General features: G+C 44.3%; 1 protein-coding gene across 1 annotated transcript; it reads right to left on the bottom strand.

Annotated features, from left to right (window-relative positions):
- Positions 1–182: 182 nt before the first annotated feature.
- Positions 183–25,953, bottom strand: RAB8B (RAB8B, member RAS oncogene family). Its single transcript, XM_050309170.1, has 8 exons — positions 25,706–25,953; positions 10,348–10,408; positions 9,843–9,903; positions 8,914–8,991; positions 7,793–7,882; positions 6,981–7,046; positions 4,787–4,837; positions 183–4,299 (listed from the first exon to the last, which is right to left on the bottom strand). The coding sequence occupies exons 1-8, from the start codon at positions 25,827–25,829 to the stop codon at positions 4,207–4,209; spliced, it is 624 nt and encodes a 207-aa protein (XP_050165127.1). The 5' UTR covers positions 25,830–25,953; the 3' UTR covers positions 183–4,206.
- Positions 25,954–27,756: the final 1,803 nt, after the last annotated feature.

Raw genomic sequence — 27,756 nt, 5'->3', positions numbered from 1 at the left:
TAAAGAATAATCAAGTTTAGGAACAAGCAAAACCTTACAAATCCCCTTGTGGGTTTATCACTAGTTGAGCCAAACTTTACAGATGCTGCTCAGCTGGACACCTTTCCACAGCAAAGGTATGCAAAGTGGAGATGCCAACTGTACAAAAACTACGTGGAATATTTCATACAAAATACTCCAAGTGCTTTTCATTACGTAACTTTTATTTGAGACACACGTTGTAAAAAAGTTCACATGAAATAATAAAACTATTGGACTATGAAGGGTTTTTCAGGGGAGGGGTTGGGGTTTTTTGTCTATATACATCAATACACAATTAATGGTTAGGTTTACAAGTTAACCACATGACAAGTTCACTTTTATCTGCAGGAGCTTTTCACATTACACCTTTTTATCAGAGGTAAAATGTGCTTAAAAACACACAGTAGAACACTTCTATTTCAAAATTAAGCATTTTCTCAAGGACTATACTTTTTATTCTCAATTTAGTGGCTATATAGCATTAAAATAACAGTAATTGAAGTTTTATTTGCAAAAATGTCCGTAAGGCCATAGGAATGCACTAAAATAGTTAAATTCGCCAGAAACAAGAAAAATCAGTGTAAATCCTGCTTTTTTTGGAAGAAAGAAGTACGTTTTTTATTTATAAGAATGAGAATGGTATAAGCAGTTCAGTGAATGGAGGAGAAAAAAGACCTATTATCACCTACAGACCAATCCTTAACAAGTTTTTAACATTGCAAAAATTCCATTACATCAACAGATAACCAAATAACAGATGCATTTTCACAAATAACACATTTAGGCATTTTACATATTATTCATGTACTTTCAAATCGTTATGCATTCACAATACTTTAATGTGATATGTACATTCAAGACTCCTTTAATTCACTTGTGAGAATGATCCACGAAATTCACTTGACTTCAGCAGACGAGTTATGGGAAAGGTACTTACAGTGGGAAATACTTTCTGGAAAAAGAACTACGGGTCTGAAAGGTCACTCAGCACTTTTGAGACTGTCCCCCAAAGAGAAAAGTGAGCTGCATTAAGATCCATGAGTGGTTTAAGCTTTAGCAATAATAGAACTCCCAGACAATAAGTAAATAAAATATTCTATATACACTCAACAAAAACCTCGTGTGCATGTTTTGCCGAGCACAGACCGAAAGCTAAAACTGCAAAGCACTGAGACCAGTTTGTTTTGCACTTGGCTTTTTTTTGAAAAGCATTTAGAAAAAGTGTCGGTCGAGATACAGTGCACAGACAAGGGGCTGAGGGAAAGATTTCCTAAAACTCCAAAGCACAAGCAGCATTTTTGTTTTATTGAAATCCACCAAAGAATGTCTGCTTTCCTGAAAGGTTAATGGCAATTTCTGGAACAAAACAGAAATACATTTGCTGCTTAATGAGTGATAATTATATGACTTTTGTTCTAATGGGCATTAGAGAACTGACTGGGTGACTGAGGTATAGTTAAGAGTCCTTCAAAACTTTATATAGTCTTGAGCAAAGCAGCAACAGAGACTGCACGAAACAACCACGGTGAGATCAGAAAAGCCTGGAACACCCAGCACCTGATGCACAGGCAGAACATCCCACCATCAGCAAACGCTCTCCAAAGGCAGACACAGCCCAAACATCCCAGTCCAAGCCAGCTGAGCCCACGCCAAGGGACAGCCCTTTGCCCACGTCAGGCAGGGCACACTGGCCACGGGAGGGTCTGCACTGACCCCACGTTAGCAAAGTGCAGCCACTCAGCCATGTAATACTGCTGCAGGAGTGGGGTGGGGGCAAGAACACAAAGAAAGAAAGCTGCGTTTTTACCTTATCCATAAGACCACATGAAATTAGAATTCTTCAGTTTCAGCAGATGACAACAAAATTGCATTAAATTCTTCTACGGATAGAAAGAGATGAACTGTACATGAACAATAAGCAAAGTGAAATATTTACTGCAGTACTTTCTCATGCATAAAGTGAATTTCCTATGGTCTTACCTCACATTTATGTACAGTTTAGCACAGCTAAATGTAAGAAAATAGCAAGTTTTTTTTCTCCCTCCCACCCTCCCCCATACAGAGCAGATACCCCAATTCGCTGCTGCTTCAAGAAGCACTTCATAGACTCTACTACTCACAGGCTCTTTCAAAGGGAAGTTCATGGAGACTAATAATTGAATGGACATTTAACCACACAGCCAAGACAGGAAAAAACAATACAAAGCATTCTGTAAACAGTGCCAAACACAGAACATGTCAGTTTTGGTTTGCAGACAACCCCTGAGATAAAAATCAAAGTATTACGACACCAAATAAGTCAGAGGTAAATTACTGAAAATAAACAACATTCATAATTGGTGTCACAACACTTTCTGTATAGAAGCACTTTTTTAACCATACAGAAAACATAACTGCTTTAGCCTGTCCAAGAAAAACATCAAGGGTAGACAACAGAGCAGTTAGGGTTGCTTTGCTTTTCCACTAAACCTTGCTGCCACGAAGGTTTCTCTGTTCTAGTGCAGCAACAGCAGTTTATGAGATCCACCATCTAGTTCCAGTAACTACTTCTAGCAAACTACACGTGGGGACAGGTCAATAACCACTTAGAACTGCACAGAACCAGCTACTCATGTTAAACCTTGCCAAATCAGGAGCTGGACATCTCACACTGCCGGCCTGTTCCCTTCCAAAATATTCCAAACAGCCCCAGAGATGACAGATCCGGCACCTGACACAACAAAATGAAGTGGTTATCCGTGGTATCGACCAGCTCACTGTTCACAACTCCAGCCAAGAAGTGAAGCAAAAGCAGACTTGGACAGTGACAGAGCACACCTATCCCCCATCAGCAACCAGGCTGGACACTTAAAGCTTACAATGGTCCACGTTTGGCACACCAACAGAACTAAAGCACCTGTTTTAATTGCTCATCGAGGAAATTTGTCCAGAAGACAATAAAAAAGTAGTAGAACAAAGACTAGGTTATACAATGCTCAGTTGAGTAAAAAAAGGCAACTATGTTTCACCTCTGCTTCTAACAGTCTAGGTCACTGGACCAGTGATGAAACAACAACTGCTTGAGCAGACCAGACACACATTCAGCACGAACTGCAGAGCCAGGAGTCCTTATAGCCCTAATGCCCCTCGGGGCCAAAGCTCGGAACACTTCAGACACCGCCCAGGAAGCTGCTTTGGGACACCTCTGTTGTCAAGGTCGGTGATTACAGACACTAACAACTACCTCAGAGTTACAGTAGAAATGGAAGTCACCTTTAGGAGCAGTCATTTCTGAACAAGTGAATCCAAAAGAGGTTACTCAAGACTCATGCATTCAGCTTCCACAAGCCACTTAAGTGATAGCGATGAGGCCAATTTGTGCCGATGATTTCAACTCCAGAGTGTAATTCCTCATCAGAAACACAAAAAGGTGCAGTTTGAGCTAACAAAGGGAAGTTAAGTGAGGAAAGACACTGTGTTTATTCAAATAACTGAAAGGTGCATCTGTGAATCAGACAGTGACTGGCAATTCAGAACACAACTTTGCTAAGTCTGGGAAAGAGAGAAAAGCAACATACTACATTCAGAGCAGAAGCCACAGCTTCTGCATAAACAGATTTGTGCATCTAAGAGAACAAAATCCGTGGAAATTGCTAAATGCCAATTGTTACAGTAATTCTCATCACTAGAGCGACAACATCCATACTGCATGGCCACAAGGACAGAAATAATGGAAGTGAGACTTCATTTTTTCCCCTGGCTCTTCTGCTTGAGAATACATTTGTTTAAAAACTGAAAGAAAACCCTGCACAAATCTGTTAAGAATTTACTTACAAGTCAAACTGTGCAAATACAAATGTAAGATTGTGCTGTAACAGGCAGTAAGAGGCCAATATGGATGTGCAAAGTTAAAAGAAACATAGCAGCTTTTGCAACAGGCAATAAAACAGAAAGTAAAAAAAGGAAAACAGGTTAACTCTTGCATTTGTGTCTCCACTTCATAGCTTCCATATCTGAGAAAGAAGAGCCTGACAGGTCAATAGGCTTAGTGAGCAAAATCCACTCGGTGTTTTGTGTATCGCAGTCTACGTTCAATGGAGCTCTCAGCAGCAGCTTGGTGGTATTATTTCTGAGGCTTTGTGACCCTGTGCTTTCAAAGAAGCAGAAAAGGTTCTAAGTGTGCTGCAGTCTATCATTAGAAGTTCATCAAAGTAGCGTGCATCGAAAGAAGCTGCTCTTCTTAGATCGATTTTCTGTTATTTTTACTGGCCCACCTGCCCCCGATGAACTGTTGTCATTCTGAAAGAGAAAACAACATCGACATCATAAAATGCAGAAAACAATATGTCCAGCTTTCCTACTCCCTCCCCACTTCCCACCCTGGCAAGGCAATAACCAGAGCAGAGGGTTGTTGCAACTCGAGCTCCTGGGTTACCCAGACCCTGTTTTACTCCCCAGATCAAACTGTCTGTTTTAAATACAAACATTTCCCTAACAATCCAGAGCTCCAGTATCAGCTCAGGAGACACTGTGTAATAAAGCAAGGATCCCACTACTCCATTTCAGAGGAGCACATCAGTTCCAGGCTGCCCAACGTTAATGCTCATGCAAAATAAGGACCAGTTGTGCCCTGGGGTGTAATAAAGTGTGAGAAATCACTGTTTGCTCACATTTGATCTAGCAACTACTGCAATCCCCAGGAGATTTTGGCAGGGCTGCTACTCAGCCAGTTATTAGAGCTGTGCTCTCACTGGATGTACTGTGTATGCTAATTGGAAATACAAACCATTTTTCTGTTGAGCTTTGTCATAATGTCCCGTGCAAGTGTGAAAAACGCCTGGGGAGGAGTGGAAATAAAGACAAAACAAACAAGAGTTAGTGCCGAGACACATTAAGGACAGGATAGGTTTGGAACAGCCAGACACACTAACAGCACAGTGTCCTGCAGCCCACTGACGGCACTCTGAGCTGCAGGACACTCCCTGTGCAACATCTGTAAACTTAAAACCTCAACAAACATGCCTGACAAGAAAAAAACGTTGATTATTAGACTCCATCCTGCCAATCTTGGAAGCAACTTGAACAGACCTTCCCATTGCATACCTCTGGAGGGGAAAGGAAAATCAGCTGAGAGAGGGCTGCATGTACTAATACTCCTTTTATTCCCCCTCAAACTTCACTGTGCATCCCAACTAGAAACCCAGAGAGGTCTGAGGAGGATGGATGCCTGGGAATTCTCAGTAAGGACAGCTTGCATCTCCTCCAAAACCTTTGCTCCTGGGCTATTTCTAAGGTTATTTAAGCTTCCAGTACACCTTTACTTAAAAAAAAAAGGAACACAAAAACTACAAACAAAAAGAATCGCCCCCCCATAAATAATGACTGGCAATCTCAACATCTCAGACTTCAGTGTATGAAGGAGGAAAAAAACTTCTGTAGCAGGAAAATTCTGCAGTTCTCCAGAAGAAGGGAAAAGCAAGACTTAAGGGTACCTGGAGACTTTCACAAACCAAGGGCAGTTCCAGAATGTAAAGAGTGTAATCACTCCCCCCTCATTGTGTTCAGAATATATCCAAAGGCAGACACTCATTTAATTCAAATAACTCACAATAAATAAATAAATTCATTTCTGATCACAAGAACGTCACGGTTGCGTAATTTCCCACAAGTGAAGCATTTGGTGGAAAGCAGACTAAACCATCAGTGATTGCCAAATGCCTACACCAGCTGCATTTTTCAATGCTTTCTTCACTACTCATGTGGCAATTTAAAAAAATATCCAGGCAGCCAAATCATTTGGAGTAAACACAAAGCACTGCCCTGCACTTAACGACCTGCAGGAGCAAAAATGGAGGGGCAGGTGTGGCATGAACGGCCAAGTGGACCCTCCAGAGGAACTCAAGCTGAAGATGGGTGCTTTTTATGAGGAGATTAAACCATCCACCACCACTGGTATTGCTGCTCACGGTCACACCCCCAGTGTGGTGTGGGAGCCACAGGGACACCGAAAGGGGCTCAAACGCTGCTCCACATGGGGCACAATCCCTTCTAACTACTGGATAACAACCATCTGCAATCCCAAAAACCACACCTGGCTGGCATGGCAGCCCTCCTGTCGCTTTAGAGTAACAGTGGCTGCAGTTTGTAGTTAATTTGTCAAATTCGGAGTTAAGTTCCATTTTTTGAGGACTTTCAAAGGGTATCCCATAGAAAGGTTTTAAAGGATTAGGTTCAGGAACAGCACTCAGGAACAAGTCTGCCTTACTGGATGAATAAATCTTAACGTACCTGCTTTCAGATCTAACTATTTTTTGTCCACACTTCATAGAGTTAAGATCCTCCCCCCTCCCTCCCCAAGATGCCACAAGTGATTTATAGTAAGACAGGCTGGACTTGAGCCAGCTCTTCCTTCCAATTCCATTTCCTTATGCTCTTATAAATAGGGAGCTGCTGTTTTTAGCACAGAATGTATTTGCAGGAAACAAATTACAAATCTCTAGATAGTATTGTAAGTCTTCTTCCTCCTCTAACATCAGCTTATGACCTGGTGTTCCAGGTTAACACGCGAATTTTCAGTCTCATCTGCACAGCATGTATTTAGTACTAACCTGAGGGCTCTTTATCCTGAAAGTAAAGAATCCTGAATCCAATTTCCTGCACAAAGCACTGCTCTAAAATTACACCTGTTCCCTGCCCAAAAAGACTTGAAATTTAAGTAGCAAGGCACTGACATCTCCAGTTTGCTACAGTAACAGTAAACCACTGTGTGACCACCCATTTAAAAACAATTCCAGACCTTACCAGAAAACAAGGAACACTTGGATTATAACAGTGGCTCTCTAAATATAAGAAGCTTGGTGACCCAGGAGCACAGGTGGGGACTTCAGGTCCCAGATGAGGTCAGAAAGCCCAGCAGATGATCAAACAGAGCCCCCCAGCAGTAACTCAAGAAACACCTGAGCATAACACCCATCTCTTACCTCTTCCACGTTTATGCTGGACTTTGCACTTGTCTCCAAAAATTTGATTCCATAATCAATTGCTAACTGGAAGAGAGGTTAAAGTGTTTCAGTGGTTTTGCAGTTCCTTTGTAAAAGGAATGTTTTATGCAGGTTCCTAACAGAACAGATGCTGCAGCAAGCTTGAGAACCAAAACCAAGCACTGCTTTTCTCTTGCAAGAACATTAAAGTTACTGACCAATTAGACAAAATATCAGAACAGGCCATCACATAAAGTCAAACCAAACAAACAAAAACCAGGTTGATTTCTCACAAAAAGACTTACTTAGGCTCTAAAAATATTAAGGCAGAATCTTTATTGATACGGATTTATGGGCCAGATAATCATACAATCAATTCCAGCAGCTCTGTTACTACCAACTACACAACTTCAGCTGCACACATGAGAGATTTCATAGGCTTCTTACTCACCTGTTTGTTCTGCTGAACAACTAATTACTTAAGCCTTAATAACAGCACTCATGACAAGAGTAAGGTGAATTGAGTAGAACATGATCAAACTACACACAGAATTTATGCTGAGATCTAAAGTACTTCACGCTACAGCAGAGGCCAACATTCCTGGCAGGATCTTGCCCTCAGGACAACAGTGCCATGAAGTTTATTTAACCCTGAATCAAGACAAAAACCTCAACCCTGGCACCCTGTAAAAGTTTCTGAAGGACAGATTTGAGAGCTGTTATGTCTCATGTGCTTAGAACACACCAAACATGCAGCAGCTAAAATCCTAAGAGAAGTGGGTTTCTGAATGGAGTAGGTCATCAAATCTTACCTTCTCCCCTTTTTCTTTGGAGACTTGTCTTTTTTCATTCATATCACACTTGTTACCCAGGATCATCCTTTCTACATCTGAAGAGGCATGCTGGGAGAAGGAAAAGTAACCCCTCAGAAACAAAGAGCATCATTGTTTGAAAGAAACTTTTGTGTCAAACTCCTCCACCACTGTTTTGTGTTAAAGAAATTATCCAATGTCAAGGCATTACTGAGAGGGACTGAGCTTTGAAACAAGCAATTACAGTATTAAAATAGGTTGGAATAAATACTCCTGGATTTCATTACAGATCGAATTTGTGCCGTGAGCTCTGTACCAGGTTGCACAGATTGCACAGATTGGCTATTCTGGAAACAGAACTGTACACACTTCACTTCCAGCTGGTGCTTGGACATCTGGGGGATTTGGTTGGACTGTCATTATGGAATGCATTTGTATTTTTAAAACAGATTAGTAATAAAAGTCTCCTTAAAGCAATAATCACTTCAGCAAGAGAACTTTTTTAGCCTAGACACTATTGGGGTCCCTAATACAGGATTTTTAAGAGCCGAAGAAAATACTACAGAAAAGCCCACGGATTTGATGTTGAATTAAAACAAACAGTAAGATTCTGTTCCCTAATTCCAGCTTCACTAAAATTAAGATTTCTCCTCTAACTTCAGAAGGGCCTATCCCCACCTGGCAGTGTGTCCCATCCCAGAGTTTACAGTAAGTCAGCAGGAAGGAAGCTCAGCCCAGAGCAAAGGAAAAATCCCAAACTCTCCAATCAGACACACAGAACCCAGTGAGAACTGAAATAAGAGATCTCTCATCATCCAAGTGAGAGGTGGACACCTTGAGATCCTGCTCCTTCCCCTGCCTTGGGCACACCCAAAATATAAAAGGAACAATACAAGCCATACAGTGAGAGCAGTTTTGAAACACCTCATGCTTACTTTTTAACCTTCACTTTTTTACCTTCTGTCCTTAAATGAACAAGATGATATTTGCCCCATTAACAACCCCTGCTGCATTCACTGCACAGTGACCTGGCCACATGTGTTGGCCACTGTAATGAGGGTGAACAATTACTTGATCCTTCTTTGTCCCAGGGAAATCCTAAGGTGGAACGAAGCACTTACCTCCTCTATATTTCTTATCCAGTTTTTTATGTTGTCAAAAGACTTTTCATTTGTGATGTCATACACCAGCATAATTCCCTAAATAAGATTAGGAAAAATCTAGTTAGATGAGCCAGCACTATTGCCTGACTTTTGATGTATGTTGCAGGTTTAATTCTACTTGCAAAGAAATTCAACAGAAAGACCTATTCACCTATAATCCTTCCTCAAGGCATTACACCACGGCTGGGAATTTACCCCAAATATTACTATTTAACATCTTTTGCCACTGCTCATACAAAGCAGTAAGAACATGTAACAGCAGCACAGCCTGTAATCAGCAAGTTTTAACAGTGTCCCAACACAAAGTATCTCAAATCACAGCATTAGGAGGCATTACAAGCACTTGAACCACACAGGGTGCAGCCTGGAGCCAGCTATTTGACTTCAAGTCATTCACAATGGAGAAAAAAGTGACAGTAGCTGTTGCAGGTGATTGTATTTCTAGCCCAGACTTTGCTTTCTTTACTGGCTGAAGGAAAAGCAGTTCAGTGAAACACACTTTTCATGTGAAAATAATTCATTACCCATTTTTCACACATTTTGAATGTTTAAAGGGGTTGACTGCATTTAAAAAAAAAAAAAAAAAAAAACACAAAAAAAACCCCAACACCAAACCTGTCTGATTAAAGCTTGGCAATTTTATCCTAATCTGCTGAAATGTTAATTGTATGAAAAAAGACAATAGGGCTTGAAGTTTCATCACCAAAACAGGCCCAGACAAAGCGCCAGCAGGTTTAAGAGAGGGAAAACAAACAAAAAACCCCCAACCAAACCACAACCTTCACTCCCCACACTCAGGCCTGCAGTTGCAGGCTCACAGGATACAAGCTGGAGAAGAGCAAACCAGTTGCACCAGTCGTGCCTGGTGACTGGAGCGGGACACTCACCATGGCTCCTCTGTAGTAGGCTGTGGTGATGGTGCGGAATCTCTCCTGGCCCGCTGTGTCCCTGCAATTCAGGGGGGAAAAGGTCTTTGTTTTACACTCCTCTGGACTCAGAGGCGGGGAGGGGGAGCATCATCCCTCCCCTGTGCCCTGGTGAGTACAGCCAGGTATCAAAGTAGCACAGATGACATTTTATCAGGCTGCATGTTTTAATGTACAGTTACGCAGTTAATATTTCTCCTCCACAGGGAACAGCTAAAAGCACACTTCAGAAGACAGCTTTGGACAAAATGGGAAGTTGCTGAAATGCTTGCATGTGAACAGGCCATTTCCTGTGCTCCTGAAGCAGAACCACTCCAAAACAAGCCAGAGGAAAGCACAAACCTCAGGGACAGTCAATGAATTAAAGGTATGAAACTTCTGGGACTCTGAAGCTCAAAAGCTCTCAAGTATTCTTCTAAATTAATTCAATATTCACTGCAAACTTAAATTCCTTTGGAATACTTACCATATTTGTAGCTTGATTTTCTTTCCATCTAATTCTATTGTTCTGATCTTGAAGTCGATTCCTGCCAGAGAAAGAGACACTCTTCAGTTCTGCATTAACCAAGAAGTGTTTGGTTTCCTTTTGGCAGCTTGCTCAGAGCACACCGAGTCAAAAGAGTTACTCTGGAGTTGTCCCCCCTTGCACACCCTGGGGAGAGCTCAGAGCACACAAAGGATTTCAGCTGCACCCAAGGACGAGTCATTCTGCACAGTGAAAACAGACCAAACTCACACTCACTACCAGCTGGCCAAGATTATTAAAGACTCATCCCAAATCCTTCTATTTCCCACCAGGCTGAACATGTACTTTCCTGAACTTCTGACCAGCCCCTGCAGTCAATTCCCTGTCATTTCCCTGGTACCTGAGTTCAAAATCCAGGGTGACTCCTGAGGTCCTTCCCAAAGCCAGCGTCTACTTTTGAAAACTGATGCTTAATGCAGTCTAATCAGACACCCCAGTAAATGGGAAAACAGCCCAGCAGACGAGTGTCACAGTTACTGAGGGTGGCTGAACTACATCATGAACGGGACTTCTGCAAGAACACTCACTTAGGAGCAACTCAGATTTTCAAGCAAGCTCCAAAAGGTATCAAAGGCATCCAACTGTCTCCTTTTCCCCCTTACACTTCCACGTGGTACCAAGGTACCCAGCAGTTCTCAGATTACATTTCAAGACAGATTTTAATCCATGGGAGAAAAAAAAAAATTAATTCAGAAGGGCTTAAGAATGTCTTTTAAAAGTTTAGAGGAGTGCAATGGATCTATGAATCAAACCTAAGGTTTCCAAGCAGCCTAGCCTTTGTCCTAACTGCTTTAACTCTGGCACCTCTAAACCTGTACTGTAACACAGGTCAAACTGAGACTATTCAGGTCTCACTATGTGAGTGACAGATTTTTGGACAGCCAACCCCAGGTACCCTCCAAATTAATCTGTTTTGAAAGTAATGGCCCATTTTCTCTTCCCTGAATCTTAAATATTTATTTGATACTTAGTCACAGTTTGTAAAAGGGGTGGGGCTGACTTATTTTGTTTATTTAATTTCTTATTTCTTAAGATGCAATTTAACTGACAATTATCAAGAGTACCTTAATTAGAAAAAATGATGTTTCTAGCTTCAAGAATTCACCCATCACTTAAACAGGAAGCTATGGGATTTTTTTAATATACCACAGTAGAATCTGAATATGAAATATCGACATTCATTAGCTATTTGTCTTCCCTTCTTCTCACATGCAATATTACTGGTTTAATATACAGAAAATCCCAGCTTTCAGCCACTTAATCTTAATGTGCTCTGGATATGTAGTTCACCTCATTAGTTAGAATGCAAATTATGAGAAGAAATATCACATCAGCACTTTACCAGCACATGAAATTAATTGCATTAATTTAAAATGCTATGACTGCTGCTCCAATTGCAACTTCCCAAGATTCACTAGCAGATTTACAGGCAAGAAGATCTTTTGTTAATTCCCACTTTTCTAAAAATGACATGAGAATTACGTGTATTTTCTCAAAACCCCTATTCTATGTAACAGAAGTCTGGCAAGTGTTTTATTCTACAACGGACATGATTTTGCCTCCCTTGGAAAGGGTTTTCTCCTAAGTAGGTGCAACCACAGCTGCTGAAGCCACAGGTGATTGTGTTCAGGTCTGAAAACAAATAACCTTTGCTCTGAATAGATTTTGTTTTGGCCTCCAAGGTTTTAGAGCACAAACAGGGATTTCTCTGCCGAGGGTTTTGTGCCGTGGCAGCAGCAAATTCAGTCAGTTTGAGAAGCCCGTCTGTGTCCAGGCCTGAAGCTGCAGTGCAACAACGATCAGGAAAACCAGGTTCAGAGACTGCTGTGGTTTAGAGGTAATTGTGCCTGTGCTGTGAACCCCTGCAGCTCAGACACAGCAGCACAAGCAGGGACAGCCTCCTGCAGGGATGGTTTTCTGAGGAGACTCCCAACTGCAGCGGGAGCTTCCCAGGAGCACCAGGCCATGTCTTGCACAGACTGGTTTCTTGTGGTTACTCATTTCCCTTGCACTGCCAAAATGATTTATACAACCCTTCCTTTCACCACTTCTAAAACTCAGGATCTCCACAAAGAGTATCTTCCCAGAACTTCGGATTTCCAGCATGAGCTTCACCAGAATTCTTCAAGATGAATTCCAAAGCTAAAAGAAGAATCTAAAGGGAAAGGCCACAAGTACCTCTGTTATGACACTACCATGTTTAACAAATGCAACTTTGGAGAGGCTAAAATGAACCAGAAGCTGATGTTTCTTTGTTCTTTCAGTTCAGTGTCAGGAAGTGGTGAGCTGCACATTTTGGAGAGCAAGGCTGGTGACATGTGCTACCACTTCCTGCCAAGTGCACTTGCACGGCCACGAGCTGGTTACAGCTCCATTTCAAATGCACCACGGAAAACCCTCCAGAACTACAGCACTTCAACAGTAACTCTGCACTGAAAGCTTCCTTTACTAATTCTTCTGGACAGTCACACACTGGGATACAAAACCTTGACAAGTTACTCGAGTCTAATAAAGAGGAGTCATTTGTGACTTTGATTGCAAAGGATCACACAGCTGGCAGTTGTAAAATGCAACATGGAATGGAGAACGAGCCCAGAAACATCTGGATGTCCACCTGAAACTAAGTTTTGGAAGCTTTCAGAAAACACACGCCCCATATTAATTCTCAGAGTGCAAATGCTAACAGGGTAATTATTTTTAACTAACTGCTCAAGTGCAGTTGTCACACAAAGCTCTGACACACTGGTGCCCACCTAGCAAGTCAGCAAACATTAGAGCAGAGGGATACAGGAGCATTTGCTGCAGCAATCACAAACTCACAGACTGCAAGGATGGAGTCCAAGTTGCATTTGTGTGTTAGTTAGGACTGTAATTGCTTGCACTTCCCCTGCATCGTGGGGTAGAAGTAGCTGAGGGCTTATTATTCTTCAAAATCCTTTCCAGCTCCTGCTGACTACAGGCCAGGGATGCATCCTCACTCCTCACTTTACTGAGGGCATTTTCTTCCACAGCTGCCAATAAAACTCTGTCAAAGAACACCCTGGGCAGAGAAATCTGCTCACCAAAAGTCACTGTCACTGGTGCCTCACAAAGACTTGCCCAGCAAAGCAGGGGAGCTGCACGTTGCTGCATTTACCCTGCACTCTGGGCACGCTGCTGCACTGGGTTTACCCTGCATTTACCCTGCTGGGCACAGCCAAGGAAATCCAGGCCATGGCACTGCTCGGTGCCACACAGCCAGGGGGACTGGCCTCACCAAGGCCTCTTGGGGCTTAAGCCAAGAAGTCATGTCCACCTCACACTCCAAAAGCTCTCCTGCCACCATCTCTTCCCCCACTCCACTCCCTGGGGACGTGTCCCTTCTCATTCCAACTGACCTGGGCAGATGTGACCCATAATTAAGCTGCAACGCCATCATTTTGGAGAGACATTGTGAAATATTGCAAAGAGCTCACAACACACAGGACAGCTCCAAAGGCTCCTTTTCCAGCTCCAGCACCAATGGTTTCCTACCACGACCCTCAACAAAACCGGCCTGACGCAACCACTCCAGGAATGTGAGGACAGGCTGAGCAGGGAGGCTGAAATAGCTCGTTTTGTTACTTTAGTTTTCAGAACAGTGGCTTACTCAGGGCATCACTGTTACTCTTTTGTTCTGCCCTCACCCCGACTTTAACCCTGTAGCCAGCAAGGCCAGAATCTCAGGTTCTGCAGTGCTACAGAATCCCTTCCAGCCAGCACTCCACTACCACTTTCCCCTGCCCAGAACCCCTGTCTGGACTAACACATTGGCTGGTTTATTCTTTCCAACACAACTGCTGCTGCAGAAAATGCTACAGCACAAAGAAACCAAAGAAACCAAACCCAAGCATTCTGGCTGGAGCCAGTCAGCTGCTACAGCAGCACCAGCAAATACTTCCTGAAGGTGAAGGTTCCTCTGGTCTTCAGGCTGCTCAGCAAAAAGGGGTCATGTTTCTGAATGTTCCTCACCAGTAGTAAAAGACAGGCAGAAAAGAAACATATACAAATTAACGTAAAAAACAAAAAAAAATCAGTTAGTAGCCACTAACTGGCAGGCAAGTATTAGAATTCTTAATCTTTACCTTCACTACACAATTCACCGGTGTTTTAAGTTCATTTTTCATGTGGCTCAACTCTAGTTTGCAGCAGCTGGACTTGACATGTGCAGCTGTAGCAAGAAATCAGCCAGGAAATCAACACCTTGCAGGATGCCAATAAACATCAATCTCTGATAGCACACACTATCTATAGACACTATACCTACCACAGCACAGTGTTTCTCCAGCTCTGGCAAAGCAATACTTCATTTAAAATACAAAACACAAGTACTCAATGTACTAGCATTCTAAATAGTTTAGCTGTGCTTTTTTTAAATATATAAACCAAAGGAATTTTAAAAAGTGATTAATTGCAAAAATTGGCAAAGAAGCTGTGAAAAAATTAATACTGATTTGCTTGTTAGAAAAGAGTCTTATTCTAGTCCCATCTATCAAAGAACATAAAAGATGCACCACAGTTTATTAAAATTAAAAATAAGGATCTGCTTTGCATGACCTGCACGTAATAAAAACCTCACCCTCTCAGAGAAGCTGTCTTCCTACTTATCAAATCTTATCTTACTCCTTTGAAGTAAGAATGGAAGAAGCAAAATTAAATGAACATATTTTTTTCAATGGGATTGCCTGATAAAACACAAACTTTGTGGCACTCACCACCACTGGACACAATCACAACAAAAAGCAACGGGGGAAGGAGCCAAAGTACAAAGTCTCATCACCCTTTAGAGCAAATCAGCACCACAACAACTGGAATTGATGCATCCAATTTCAAGCTGGGCTTACTCCAACTCCAAGCATTGCTCCTTCCTATCCTACCCTGTTTGTATGGGGGGTTGTGGGGTCTCAGGTTTTTCAGTGGGCTGAGCTGGAAAAGGAGAACACGCTGCAACTCCTTTACTGTAAGACATGCAAGTCTTCAAGATACATAAAAGGAAAGGAAATAATTTCTGCGGCCACTCAGAGCTGAGGCTGAATTAAAAGCAACCTGGGAGCGAGCGAGCAGATCTGTAACCTCCCCTCAAGAAAAGGAAGTGAGGAGAGGCACACAACTGCAAATCAGTGTGCTTCACCCTCAGCCTGCTGAACCCCGGGAGGGCATTCCTGGGAAAACACTGCTCCCTCTGGGCTCTGCACCCTGGGGACAGCAAGTGCCTGCCCAGGGGAACAGCAGGAGCTCTGCAGCACAGCTGGCACAGCTGGAGGGCTCTGCTCACCCTCCTAGGGCTGGGTTTGAAGCAGGGCACCGTCTCAGCCCCTCATCTGCACGACATTTCAGGAGCAATTTCAGCTGCCGGTGCATTTGCTCTCTGTTCCACTCTGGGGTCTGAGCACTGGTACTGGAGGGCACTGCCAGGCTCAGCACACACCCCGGTGTGTCACCACAGGGTGACAGACATGAGACATCAGCACTGATCACACACCAGTTCAGCGTGGGCACACCCCAACACATCATCTGCCACGGACAGACCTACAGCACAATACCCTTCCACAAACTTATTTTCCATGTTCATCCACAGCTGAGGGACAGTAATTTGTAACCATGTATTTTCCCAGAAGCTTACCCAGGGATTACTCCTTTTTTGTTGTTCTCAGCAGTAGGTTTTGCAGGGTTTGGATCACAGAATCATACAATCATGGAATGTTTAGGGATTAGAATGGTCCTTAATGGTCATCTAGTCCCTGCCATGGACAGGGACACCTCCCACCAGACCAGGCTGCTCAAGGCCTTATCCAGCTGGCTTTGAGCAGTGCCAGGGATGGGGCATCCACCCTGTGCCAGTGTCTCACCACCCTCACAGTGAAAAAAACGCACAACCATTTTTTAAGAGAATATTTTCTTGTGCTACATCAATATACTGTCACATTCTATAAAGGTAGATAAATGAAGCTTCAGAAGTTTGCTCTTATATTAGATCTCTCTAGAAGAATTACAGTAAAAACAAACAATGACAAAGTAGGACTCAAGACCAGTGCAAAAGGCAGGGTGGGGAACACTTGCAACACACCAGTGTGTCACACAGCCTCACACAAAAGAACAAAGTCTCATCATTTTGAACTTCAACTTTGGCTTTAGTCCCTAGTAACATCTGCAAGGAATTTTCAGATGATCTCAGCAATGTCTCGTATCACTATGTAAATTAAAGAGGCAGTAGTGTTTTATTGCACCCATCAAAAATACAGCAGATGAACACGAAGCAACACACCAGGGCAAAGGTCAACATTTTTTCCAACGTTGTAAAATAAATTATTTCAGAATTAAACACAAGTGCAACCAGCTTTTAGTTACTCTTCCACAACTTGAAGGGACAAACTGTGTTCTGTTCCTTCTGGACAGCCCATAGGAACCCACAGCACACTGGTGAACTCGAGTGGGCTGAATGGGCTCCTTCAGGTTAACTGGCCTTTCTTCATGAACTGTTCACCCCACCAAGAATCACTCCAGGAGACACAGAGCAGTGCCTTGCACCTTGGAAGTTATTAACACAGTAAGGTCCTTAGAGTTTAAACACTGGCCAAATAAAAATATACAAATGGCTAGGGTAGGTGAGGCAATAAAGAACGGGGTGCCACGTGTATTTACAACAGAAGGCAGCTTCCTGCTCCCCAGACCTTTGCTTTGAGCAACCTTTGAAATGTGTGACTTCAACCACCAAAAATACTCAAGATAAAATTCAAGACTATAAAACAGCACAACAGCAGAAACTTCATATTGCTTGACATGAGTGAAGTTATCAACAGCAGCCCAACTTTAAAAGGGGCTGAGTCCCTGCAGGATGTGTTTTAGAGCTTACAATCCAGATACTCCAGCTCTATGAAAGTGCACAGAAACTAATTTATGCTCTACCTCTCATTCCACTTTGAATGCAAGACAAGCTACACTTGGTGGTAACTCAGTCTCATCTCCAATAATTTTTAAATAAGTTAAAATTGCACTACTGATAGAGAGAGCGAAGTTTGTTTCTTCTGGGGATTATTTCTAGCCTGCCTGTCTCCAGGAGGAATGCATTAGCTGAGCTCCTCACAGAACTCTCCTCTCAAGCCAACGTGCAACTGGAGAGCAGCAAACGCTGCTGAGTGGCCCACAGGCTGAGCTGGGGGTACAGTTTCACAGCCAGCTGGAACTGGGCATGTCTGTCAGCAGCAAGAGCCATGACCAGTAACCTCTCTGGAACAGGTTAGTTGTCATCTCTGAGTCCCATCCCTCAGTTTATCGCCGGTAATGACAAGTGATGGCACAACCTACGAGCACAGGCACACACAGTCACACCTCTCCTCCTCTGGGTAGCAGAGCACAGGCTCCCTGAACCAAGCTTAAACTACACCCTACTTAATACAGCCCAAAAGGCAGCCCAAAAGGGGCCTGTAAGCAGCTCCAGCGTGGATCCTACAGCAGGATATCACCTGAGCAGCTGCAGCTCCGGGCCAGAGCGGGAACTGCTCAGTATTTCACACTCCAGCTGTGGCTGGGACTGGAAGAGGAGCAGTTACAGCATCTCCCAGGGGCCCAACCCCACAGCCATGAACCTGCAATGCAGCTGTGGGACAGCTGGGCATCTGCCATCCACCTGGAGGCTCCTCTTCCTCTCAGGTCTCTGGGATGTGCAGTGTGTGGCTTTCTAGCACATGGAAAAAAACCACACCTTTCATGGGTAAGAACACCACACTTGCCCATTTAGAAGGAGGCTTATGAATACAGGTATTTGATTCTTTGCTTAATTTGAGAGGTCATATGATTGGTCCATATCAAAGGCATCATTCAACAGGCAAGACAAAAAAACCCCACAAAGTAAAACCCCAAGAACAGGAAAAAATTATCCCAAATCTCTTGCCCATAAACCAGGTATATCTGTAGATGTATAAAACACTGTCTTTAACCAAGATAACTCTAACTGAATATTGCTGTCAGGAAAAAACAAAATTTACTTCATCCAAAGTTAGCATCTTAAGCATCCAAAAAGTTGGAGAAATGGCTTATTTAAAAATTCCTATGCAACCAATACTACCTTGATTTAAATACTGCCATGATTTAAAGTTCACTGTTTACTATTCATACACCAGGCCAGCTGTGACAGTAAGAACAGGCCAAAAAGGTTAGGTTTGGGTTTCCTCTGTAATTTTTGGTCCTGATGAACCGATATGTCTGTCCAGTGAGAAATGGAGATGCCACTTCTGTTTTAAAGAGCCTCTCCCAAGTCTCGGGGCTCCCACTCGATGTGGATGCCTTCACTAAGCTGGTTATTCAGACACAGGTATGGAGGACACGATGGGAACAGCAAACACTGCTACAGCCCAACAACACTGACACTGGAAGAAAAGGCACAGAGAATATGGGTATTACCAGAATATAAACAGGGATAAAAGTGCAACAAAAGAGCCCAGCACACACCAACAGTGGCAGCAAAACAGTTCTCAGCTGTAATGTGGTGCTCGGTCCAAAGGGATCTCGGTTATCTGTGGAGATCAAAATGTCTCATCCAGTAAGAATTATCTTTGTTAAGATAAATAATCTAATCTGGGAATTTCAGTTAGAGTCTGAAATATAGCAAGTGTGGAAGGTACACAGTGAGGCAGCAAGATCAGGCTGAAAAGTCAAAGCAGAAGGTTTAAAGTTCCTGAAGTTATTTTTATAGACAGCACTCTCAGCAGCCCAAGAACATCATTTTTCTCATGGCTTTTTTAAGCCCATGTTTTAACATGAGGTAAGTAAGCATGGGGGGTTTTGGTTTGATTTTGTTTGTTTGGGAAGCAAAGGACATGAGGAAAGAAGGGCTGCTTTGCTTAACTTCTTACATGAATGATGAAACAGCTCTTTTTGAAAGGTTTTTACTACCTGGATTAAGAGGCAAAACCACATAACTTGTTAGGGAAGGCCATACCTGCCTTTCTGGCACATAAGAGTTTTCTTTTCCTACATCACACAAGGTTCTTTTAATGAATTAACTTTAATTAATTCTTTACTTTCTTCAGCTCATTTTTCTGCATTGCATACTCCAGTACTCTTCTCCAAATCACTTGTGCTAAGCCAGAGAAGTTCTGCCAGGCAGTCACTCTGACTGTACCTTCCTCCTTCCCTCCATGCTTGTGTTGACACAGATACCTCACCTCATCTTCAATCCCAGCTGAGGTCACACCAGACACACAAGACAGTTTGAATCACTAAGGGAAAGCCAGGACATTTTTGGGGGTGTGTGGGGGCAGGAAGCAGAGTGTGAGCTCCCTGGCTGGCAACCACTTCAGCTCTGCCCAGTTTCCTATACTCAACGTGTTTTTCCCAATTTCCAGATTGGATATTAGGAATAGCTTTTGCACCCAGAGAGTGGTTGGGCACTGAACAGGCTCCCCAGGGCAGTGGGCACAGCACCAAACCTGGCACAGTTCAAGAAGTGTTTGGACAATGCTCTCAGGGACAGGGTGGGATTCCTGGAGCATCCTGTGCAGGGCTGGGAGTTGGACTCAAAGATCTTTGTGGGTCCCTTTCACCTCAGGATATTCCGTGATTCTAACTCTGTGCAAGAGCCTCACACAGTGCAGTTTTGGTAATGTTACTATTATTCAGAGTTTATTCCCATTAGAAAAGCATGGGATGTATTTTATCCATCTAGTCAGCCTGATGACTTGGCACTTAAGCTCCCATAACATCCAATTAAACATAAAAAGCAATATAATATCCTTCAAATTAAAAACACCCACCTTCTACCACAAAATATGAAATAAAGCATCACCATAAATACTGCATGTGTTATTATTATTATTAATAATAATAATGTCAGTTAAATTCTGAAATAAGACAGTTCAGGATGTATTTCTACAAAAAGGATGACCTATTGCAGAAGGACTAAAAAGTACATTAAAAATGCCCAAACAGAAGCTCTGTGTCTTCAACCAACACATTTTTCCTACACTTACTCACTGTTAGTCTGTGCTCTTAACTTTGCATTCAAGCTAAGTCCCAAAAGCAGCTCTAAGCTGCCCTCCTGTCACTCAAACACCCAGTAACACATAAGCAAGACAGCCCCCCATCTGCCAGTCAGGAAGGGCATCAACAGTCAGACATCTGTCAGGGTTTCACACAGCCCCACCACGGAGCTGCAGCAGCGTTTTTAATCAAAGCCAAACCATTTCACTTCCGTCACTGCGGAGCACGGAGGGCAACACAACCCCTGCAGCAGATGAAAATCAGAGTCTAAGGGGTCCTTTGTTACCAGCCAGGTGTCAGTATCGTATTTAAGGTCACCAGAAACACAAACTTTAATGCTTTTAACCTGTGATGTCTCCAGCTACAAGATCAGGACAGAACCCTGCTGACCACCCACCACAGCCCCTGAAAACAGAATCATTGCTCTGGTTTGGTATTGACCTCCACAATCCTGTGTGCCCCATTCCTCACTCTGAACTGAACAGATACCCCAATGCCAGGCCCTACAAGCCCAGGACACACACTCCATTCCACAGATCCCTACAATGGTGCCACCTGAGACACCGAAACTCATCCCAGTCACTTCAAAGTCTCCCTGACAACTCGTTTGTGGTAACGACCATTAATAAAGTGCTACTGACAGTGCTCTCCTGGTGCCTCCCTCCCTTTGCTCATCTATCATTGATGTGTTTTCTTCCACAGCTCCCACCATCTGGAGAAGCCCAAAGAAACTCAGGGAACACTGAATCTCAGTGGGAGGGGGGAAAAAACCCCCAAACCAACAACCCAACAACCAATCCTTTGTCTATCACACGAATAAGTAACCGTGGGGAGGAAGAGTAGAAATATTTAATGAGGCATAATTTGACTTGAATACACTAAAACAATTTCCATTACGTGTTACAGACATGGAAATTTCACTGCAAAAGGGAAGTTGATAATTCTGCTTGACAAAGGATTTTCATCTAAGTGTTCAAAGGTCAGCACACACGTGCTTGCCTGCCAGAGTGGTGTCCTCTTTTGGAAGATGTAGGCTAAGGAAAAGTTACTTCTGTAAAAATCAACAAATGGTTTCAGCTCTCAGATCCAGTGCTATCTCGTGGGCAGCTTCCTGCCAAACGCTGATATCATCTTGGATTAAAAAAATAAATCCGACCCATGTTGTTGCAGTCAGCAAGCCTGTGGATGGAGTCAGAAATGCTGCCAGAGAGTCAACCTCCCTCTCGCAGGAACCAGCCGACACAGAGAGTTGAAAGGAATGCAAAGAACAAACCTTATTATTTCAAATGATGAACCAAATCCAGTTTTACCAGACAGCACTACTTGAACAGCAAGTTAAGGTCCTTGGAGACTGCTGCATTAATTCTTCCTCTCCTTGTACATCACAATGGCACTACGAGCAGAATGCACGGGAGATACTCCAAGAGAAGTTTTGCTTTAGGAGCTGTTAAGTAGGAAAATGAGCTGACTCAACTGCATTTTACTTTCCATGTAGAACTGTGCAAAAGCAGAAGTTTCCACTCAGGAAGCAAATGAAACAACACGACCTTACATAACACCCACTGTAAAAAAAGTGTGATCCCATGTTCACAGTGAAAAGCTGATCCTCCCTGGGACTCGTCAGCCCTTGCAGAAATTCTCCAAACACAGCTACAGAGCCATGTATAACAAATTTAAACTTGCTGGAGGCCAATCTGTGCTTTCACAGGTCGAAAACATCACTCAGAGTAACTGAAAGGATCATCTGAGAGAAAGATCCCTGGTTCACTTCTCCTAACGAGTAGCAAAGTTTGCCGAAGGTGTTAGTTATGCCAGGCAGTCAAAACAAAGATCAGAAAACCTCCTGTGCCAACAGTCACCCCCAAAAAGAACACAAAAAGTCTGATGGATTATCAATAAATACGCAGTGCACCTTTATCCCACTTCTTATGCAACTGCTGGCCACAGGGCACGGGCTGGAAGTCCCTGCTGCCCGAATCAGAACAACGTTGATTACAGCACGACCAAAGTCTTGGGGAGAAAAGTCAAAGGCCCATTTCCCAACCTCCAAGCAACCTCCAAGGATGGAGCCTTGCAGGCATCTTCTGCATGACACAGAACACAAGGGAACCTGCAAAGTACCACACAAGTGTCTCGTGCACAGTGGCAAAGCAACCACAACTCATTACTGACTTAATTCTATAACATCGAACTCTGAGGCGAAGTAAAGCAAATATTCTACAATAAAACAGTATTTCCGTCTCTCCCTCCTACTTTATTTTTTTCCTTTTGAAAGTGTTTCCACTGCTCTGCTAACTGAAGTGTTGTAGTTTAATCCTGGTTAAACTACTAAAGATCAACAGGAGTGAGACATTATAAGAAAGTTATCTGGTACTATGATGTCGACCCTTCCATCATGGCAACAAAGTGTGTTTTAATTTCTGGATGCAGAATCCAGGAAAAAAGTTGAAACAGTCAAACAACCCTCTGAATGACTCACCTCACTCAAAACCAGCATGTAAGTACCTAAGATTAAACTTTGATAAAATTGGATGTCAACACATCTCAATCACACACCTCAGACTTCTGCAGTTAAACCAAGCCTGATCTTGTTAGCAGAGACCCCAGAGGAGAACTGAGGGACACAGTATCCCACATACCAATTAAAATCATTGTTAATTGAACACACACCATATTGCAGAACCCACTCTGTGGAGAACACACAAACAAAGCAGCCTGGCAGCTCACCCTCCAGGAAAACTCGGTGTACTCAACGAGGAATACTGATCTGGGCACCCTAAAACTGGAACTGCCTGCCTGGGGAAGGCATTGCACCCCTCCACACCACGTCAGCCGTGCTTTATCAGCCCAGGGAAAAACCAGAATTGTTAAAAATGGCATCCCCTCAGCTCATCAGAGGGACCAGTCCTGCCTGTAAGACTGAGCAGTGTCAAGAAGCCTCCATGCCCTCACTGAAAGCTAAAGGGAAGGTGAGCACAACTCCAGGAGCAAACAGGTTAGATCCACATGGCTGACCCAACAGCAATATATGCAACACATGAGGAAGGCTGAAAAAACCCCAAGTATTTTTATTCCAGCTACGTCAGCACTTTATGAACAGTTTCAGTATTTCCTGCATCGTCGACTCCCCTCTTTGGAGGCCCTTTGCTACAAAATAGAATGGGACTGGGGGGAACAAATGAAGGGAAGAAGGAAAATGTACCTGTGAAATCACAAGTACCACCTATGGAATTACAAGTTTGCCTCAGTTCTCAGTAAGTTTCTTCAGGCTGATTTCTTTTGAAAAATAAAGCCCTTGTGAAAGCAAATAAAAAGGAAGGAAATGAGAGCAAATCCTATATTTACTGAATAAGGTAAGAAAAAACAGCATCATGTTCACAATCATCAAGACTTCAAAGCAAATCAGTGAGGCAAAAAAAAAAATCAAGGTGCTAAGGCAGTTCAAGAAACATCAAGAAAATTGTTGGAAGAAAATCGTTGGAAGACAGACACACCCATTTACGTGAGCGCTCTCTTTAGAAGTATAAAGAGATATTTTCTATTTAGCACAGTACCAACGTAGGCTTTTTTTTTTTAGATGATACAGCATTTATAAATGTTTATTAAGCCTTTCATTCTACAACAGGTAGAGCAAAATACCTGTTAAGGTAAAATGCTACTCAGGCCGTAATTAGCTGGTGCTACTGATACAGCATTTTGAAAACGGTTGCAGAGAGAAAAGAAATATTCCAGAAAAATGCTGAAAAGCTGTTCTTAAAGCATTAGAAATGCCAGCCACACCTCATTTAGTCAATCACACCGGCCTAAATAAAAATTATCTCTTCCTTGTGCACTAAGTTCAGCACAATAAAATGTCTGAAGAGGACAGGGCATTGGGGTAACATAAAACAAGTCACATGCTATTCCACTTCATCTTTAAATCCATTTCCTTTCAATAAAAAGCCTACTCATTCTCTCAGGGTTATTTTTCAAAGCCAGCATTAGTTCTGCCCTCCTAAACACAAGCAACCTCCACTGCAGTTCACCTCCTCATCCCAAAACCAGTGGACTTCACTTGAAAAGTGGCCTCAGCTACAAGTAACTACCCATAAATGTCAAGTCTTGCCAGACCGAGATTTCAATTCAACAACATCTCAGTGAAGACCTTGAAAATTTGGCTTATGTTTATTTCAGCAGAAAAGTATTTTAAACCCAACAGAGATACAAGTCACAACAGTCTGTTTTGATATATCACGTCTCGTTGTCATTAAAAAAGGTTATTGAAGCTTCGGAAACTCCTTTTCACAACCAAATTTACAACAAAACCCAACTTTTGTGGAGGAGGTTGATCCAGCTAGTTACTAAGGAGCTTCTAAGTTAAGTCGACTCAGGAGCTCGAAGGGAACTCCTCCAAATCTCACAGGCGTGACCTCCGTGTCCAGGAGCGCACACACACGGACACACAGACACACACAGACAGACACACAGACACACACGGAAACACAGACAGACACACAGACACACACGGAAACACAGACAGACACACAGACACACAGACACACACAGAGAGACACACGGACACACAGACGGAAACACAGACAGACACAGAGAGACACACACACAGACACACAGACAGACACACAGACACACACACAGACACACACACACACACACACACACACGGACACACAGACAGACACACACACGGACACACAGACAGACACACAGACACACACACGGACACGCAGACAGACACACAGACACACACACGGATTTGGAGGAGCCGGGGGGAGAAGGGGGAGTCCAGCTCCCAGCCAGGGCGGGTCGGGCGCTGTCCCTGCGCAGCACGACCCGCAGCGAGCCCGAGCCGGCGCAGCGCTCCCGCTTTCGGAAGGTTTGCAGCCAAACAAGCGGAGGGCACGGAACGCTGCGCTCCGGGAGCCGCGGGCAGCGCTCACAGCGCGGGCCGCGCTCGCTCGGCGGGCCCGGGCCCAAACAACTGTTGCTGCCGCGGGCGGAGCGGCCGCACCGGGCGGGCCCGGCCGGGCCGCGGCCCCGGCACAAACCCCTCGGTCCGGCCGGGCCGCGGCCCCGGGATCGGCACAAACCCCCCGAGTCCGGCCGGGCTCCCGCTCCCCCCGCTCCCCTCAGCGCGGGGCCCTCACGGCTCCCGCCCACGGAGCGGCCCCCGCGCGGCCGCGGCGACACGGGCGGCGCCCCCCGCCCTTCTCTCCCTTCCTCTCTCTTTCCCTCCCTCCCTCCCTCCCCGCTCGGCCCCGGGCACGACCCGCTCTGCCCCGCGGGGACGGCGGCGGCCCCTCACCGATGGTGGAGATGAAGGTGGTGTTGAAGGCGTCCTCGCTGAAGCGGAACAGGAGGCAGGTCTTGCCCACGCCCGAGTCGCCGATCAGCAGCAGCTTGAACAGATAGTCGTAGGTCTTCGCCATCTTCGCCCGGGGCTCGGCTCGCCGCCGCTGCAGGAGGGGGCGAACGCGGGAGGAGGGAAGGAAGGAGGGACTCCGGCGGGGAGGGAGGAGGGAAGGAGAGGGAGGCACCGCCCGCGCACGGGAAGCGGCAGCGCCGCGTCAGAGAGCGCCGGAACCGCCGGGCCCGCCGGGCAATGTGGTCCTGGGGGCCGGCACCGGCTGCGGCCTCTCACCGCCTGCATCCCTCCGGGGACCGGCGAGAGGCACCGAGCTGGGTGTCCAAGCGGCGCATTAAACAGTGGAACCACACCGCGGGTCACCAGCCAGCACAGCAGAAACGAGACTCCGGTGTGTGAGCTCGCACCTTGCCTCGGGCGCGGCGAGTCAGAAAGAAACTGCTGAGCACACCGCAGAGGAGTTGTGTTCACGCAGCACGGACATTCGGGTGCTGCAGAACAGGGTGTCTGCTCTAGGGCAGCACCGACAATGTGGGTGTCCTAGAACAAGGCAACCAGCAGTAGGACAAGAGGGCTCAGCCTGGAGCTGTGCCAGGGGAGGTTGAGGTTGGATATCAGGAAGAAATTTTTACATAGAGAGTGCTCAGCCATTGGAATGGGCTGCCCAGGGAGGGGGTGGATTCTCCGTCCCTGGAGGTGTTTAAGGTGAGACTGGATGTGGCATCAGTGCCATGGGCTGGGAACCACGGCGGGGTTGGACCAAGGATGATCTCCGATGATCTCAGAAGTCTTTTCCAACCTGGTCGATTCTGTGATTCTGTGATTCTCAGGTGTCTGATCTACAGCAGCACTGACGACGTGGGTGTTGTAGAACAAGGTGCTCTAGAGCAGCGCTGACAGTGTGGGTGTTCCAGAACAAGGTATCTACTCTAGAGCGGTTCAATAAACACTTTTGCCCATCTTGGTGTTTTCCCCCCACTAATAATTATCCCTTGGTGTGAGGCAGCCTCGTCACACATTCATTATGCTGTGTTCCCCACGGGATGTCACCAGGCACTACGAAAATAAATAGTGCTACTGAAGCACTTCAACATGACAACAAAGAGCTATTGCTTTAATTTAATTTAAATATTGTAGCCTTTGGAGGAGCTATAAACAGAACTCTCTAACGCTAGAAATCACTACGACAGTTCTCAGTTCTCTCTTAGGAAAACAAAGGAAGAAGAGATTTTTTTCCCAAATCATTCATTAAAGGATTGTCATCCTGCAAAATGTTCCTTTTCCAGGTTTGCCCTGAGCTCTGTGCAGGAATGGCCCTGTGGCACCACCTGCCCAGGCACCCTCCTGCAAGTCCCTGGGGTGAAACAGGCTAAACTGGTCTAATGCCTGGCTACTGATGTGTTTGTGCAAAGGATTCTGAGGAATCACTCTGGATAAATACTTTCAGCTATTATAAACCTTGAAAAAGCAGAAGCTGTTGTGCTTCTAGTTAGTAATTATTCCAAATCTTCCCTGGTAAGGGTCTCATTCTGGTGGTATTCCTGGTCAAAATATGTTTGTGGTAGCAAATCATCAAAAATCCAATGGCAAGTGTGATGTAAATCTCTGTACAGGATGAATTCAGTAAGAGCTATGAATGCTAATCTGTATTCCAATGAATTGGTGTGAAATCCAATTTCATATTTATACATTATATGCTGTGTTGTAAAAGAGGATAACCAAGGCTGCAAAACAAGGATGGGGGGAATTGCCAGTTCTTTTTAATTCTTTCTTTTTTTTTTTTTTAACACACTGGAGGCTCTCTGCCCAGTACAGGCTAGAATTTGGAAACCTGGCTGCTTGGTCCATATTTGGACTGTGTAATTAGCAGTCAGGCTGTTGAGATGTTAAGATGAGTTGTTACAGTACTTAGTACAAGATTTGAGTTTATAAATGATAATGGCAACCTGGCACTGAAGCAGTCAAAGCAAATTGGTTAATTATATCAGTCT

The sequence above is a fragment of the Myiozetetes cayanensis genome, unplaced genomic scaffold (genome assembly GCF_022539395.1).
Source record: "Myiozetetes cayanensis isolate MyiCay16 unplaced genomic scaffold, myiCay2020 scf14, whole genome shotgun sequence".
Classification (NCBI taxonomy): domain Eukaryota; kingdom Metazoa; phylum Chordata; class Aves; order Passeriformes; family Tyrannidae; genus Myiozetetes; species Myiozetetes cayanensis.
Note: the sequence above shows the minus strand (reverse complement) of the source record. Positions and strands in the feature narration are given on the sequence as shown.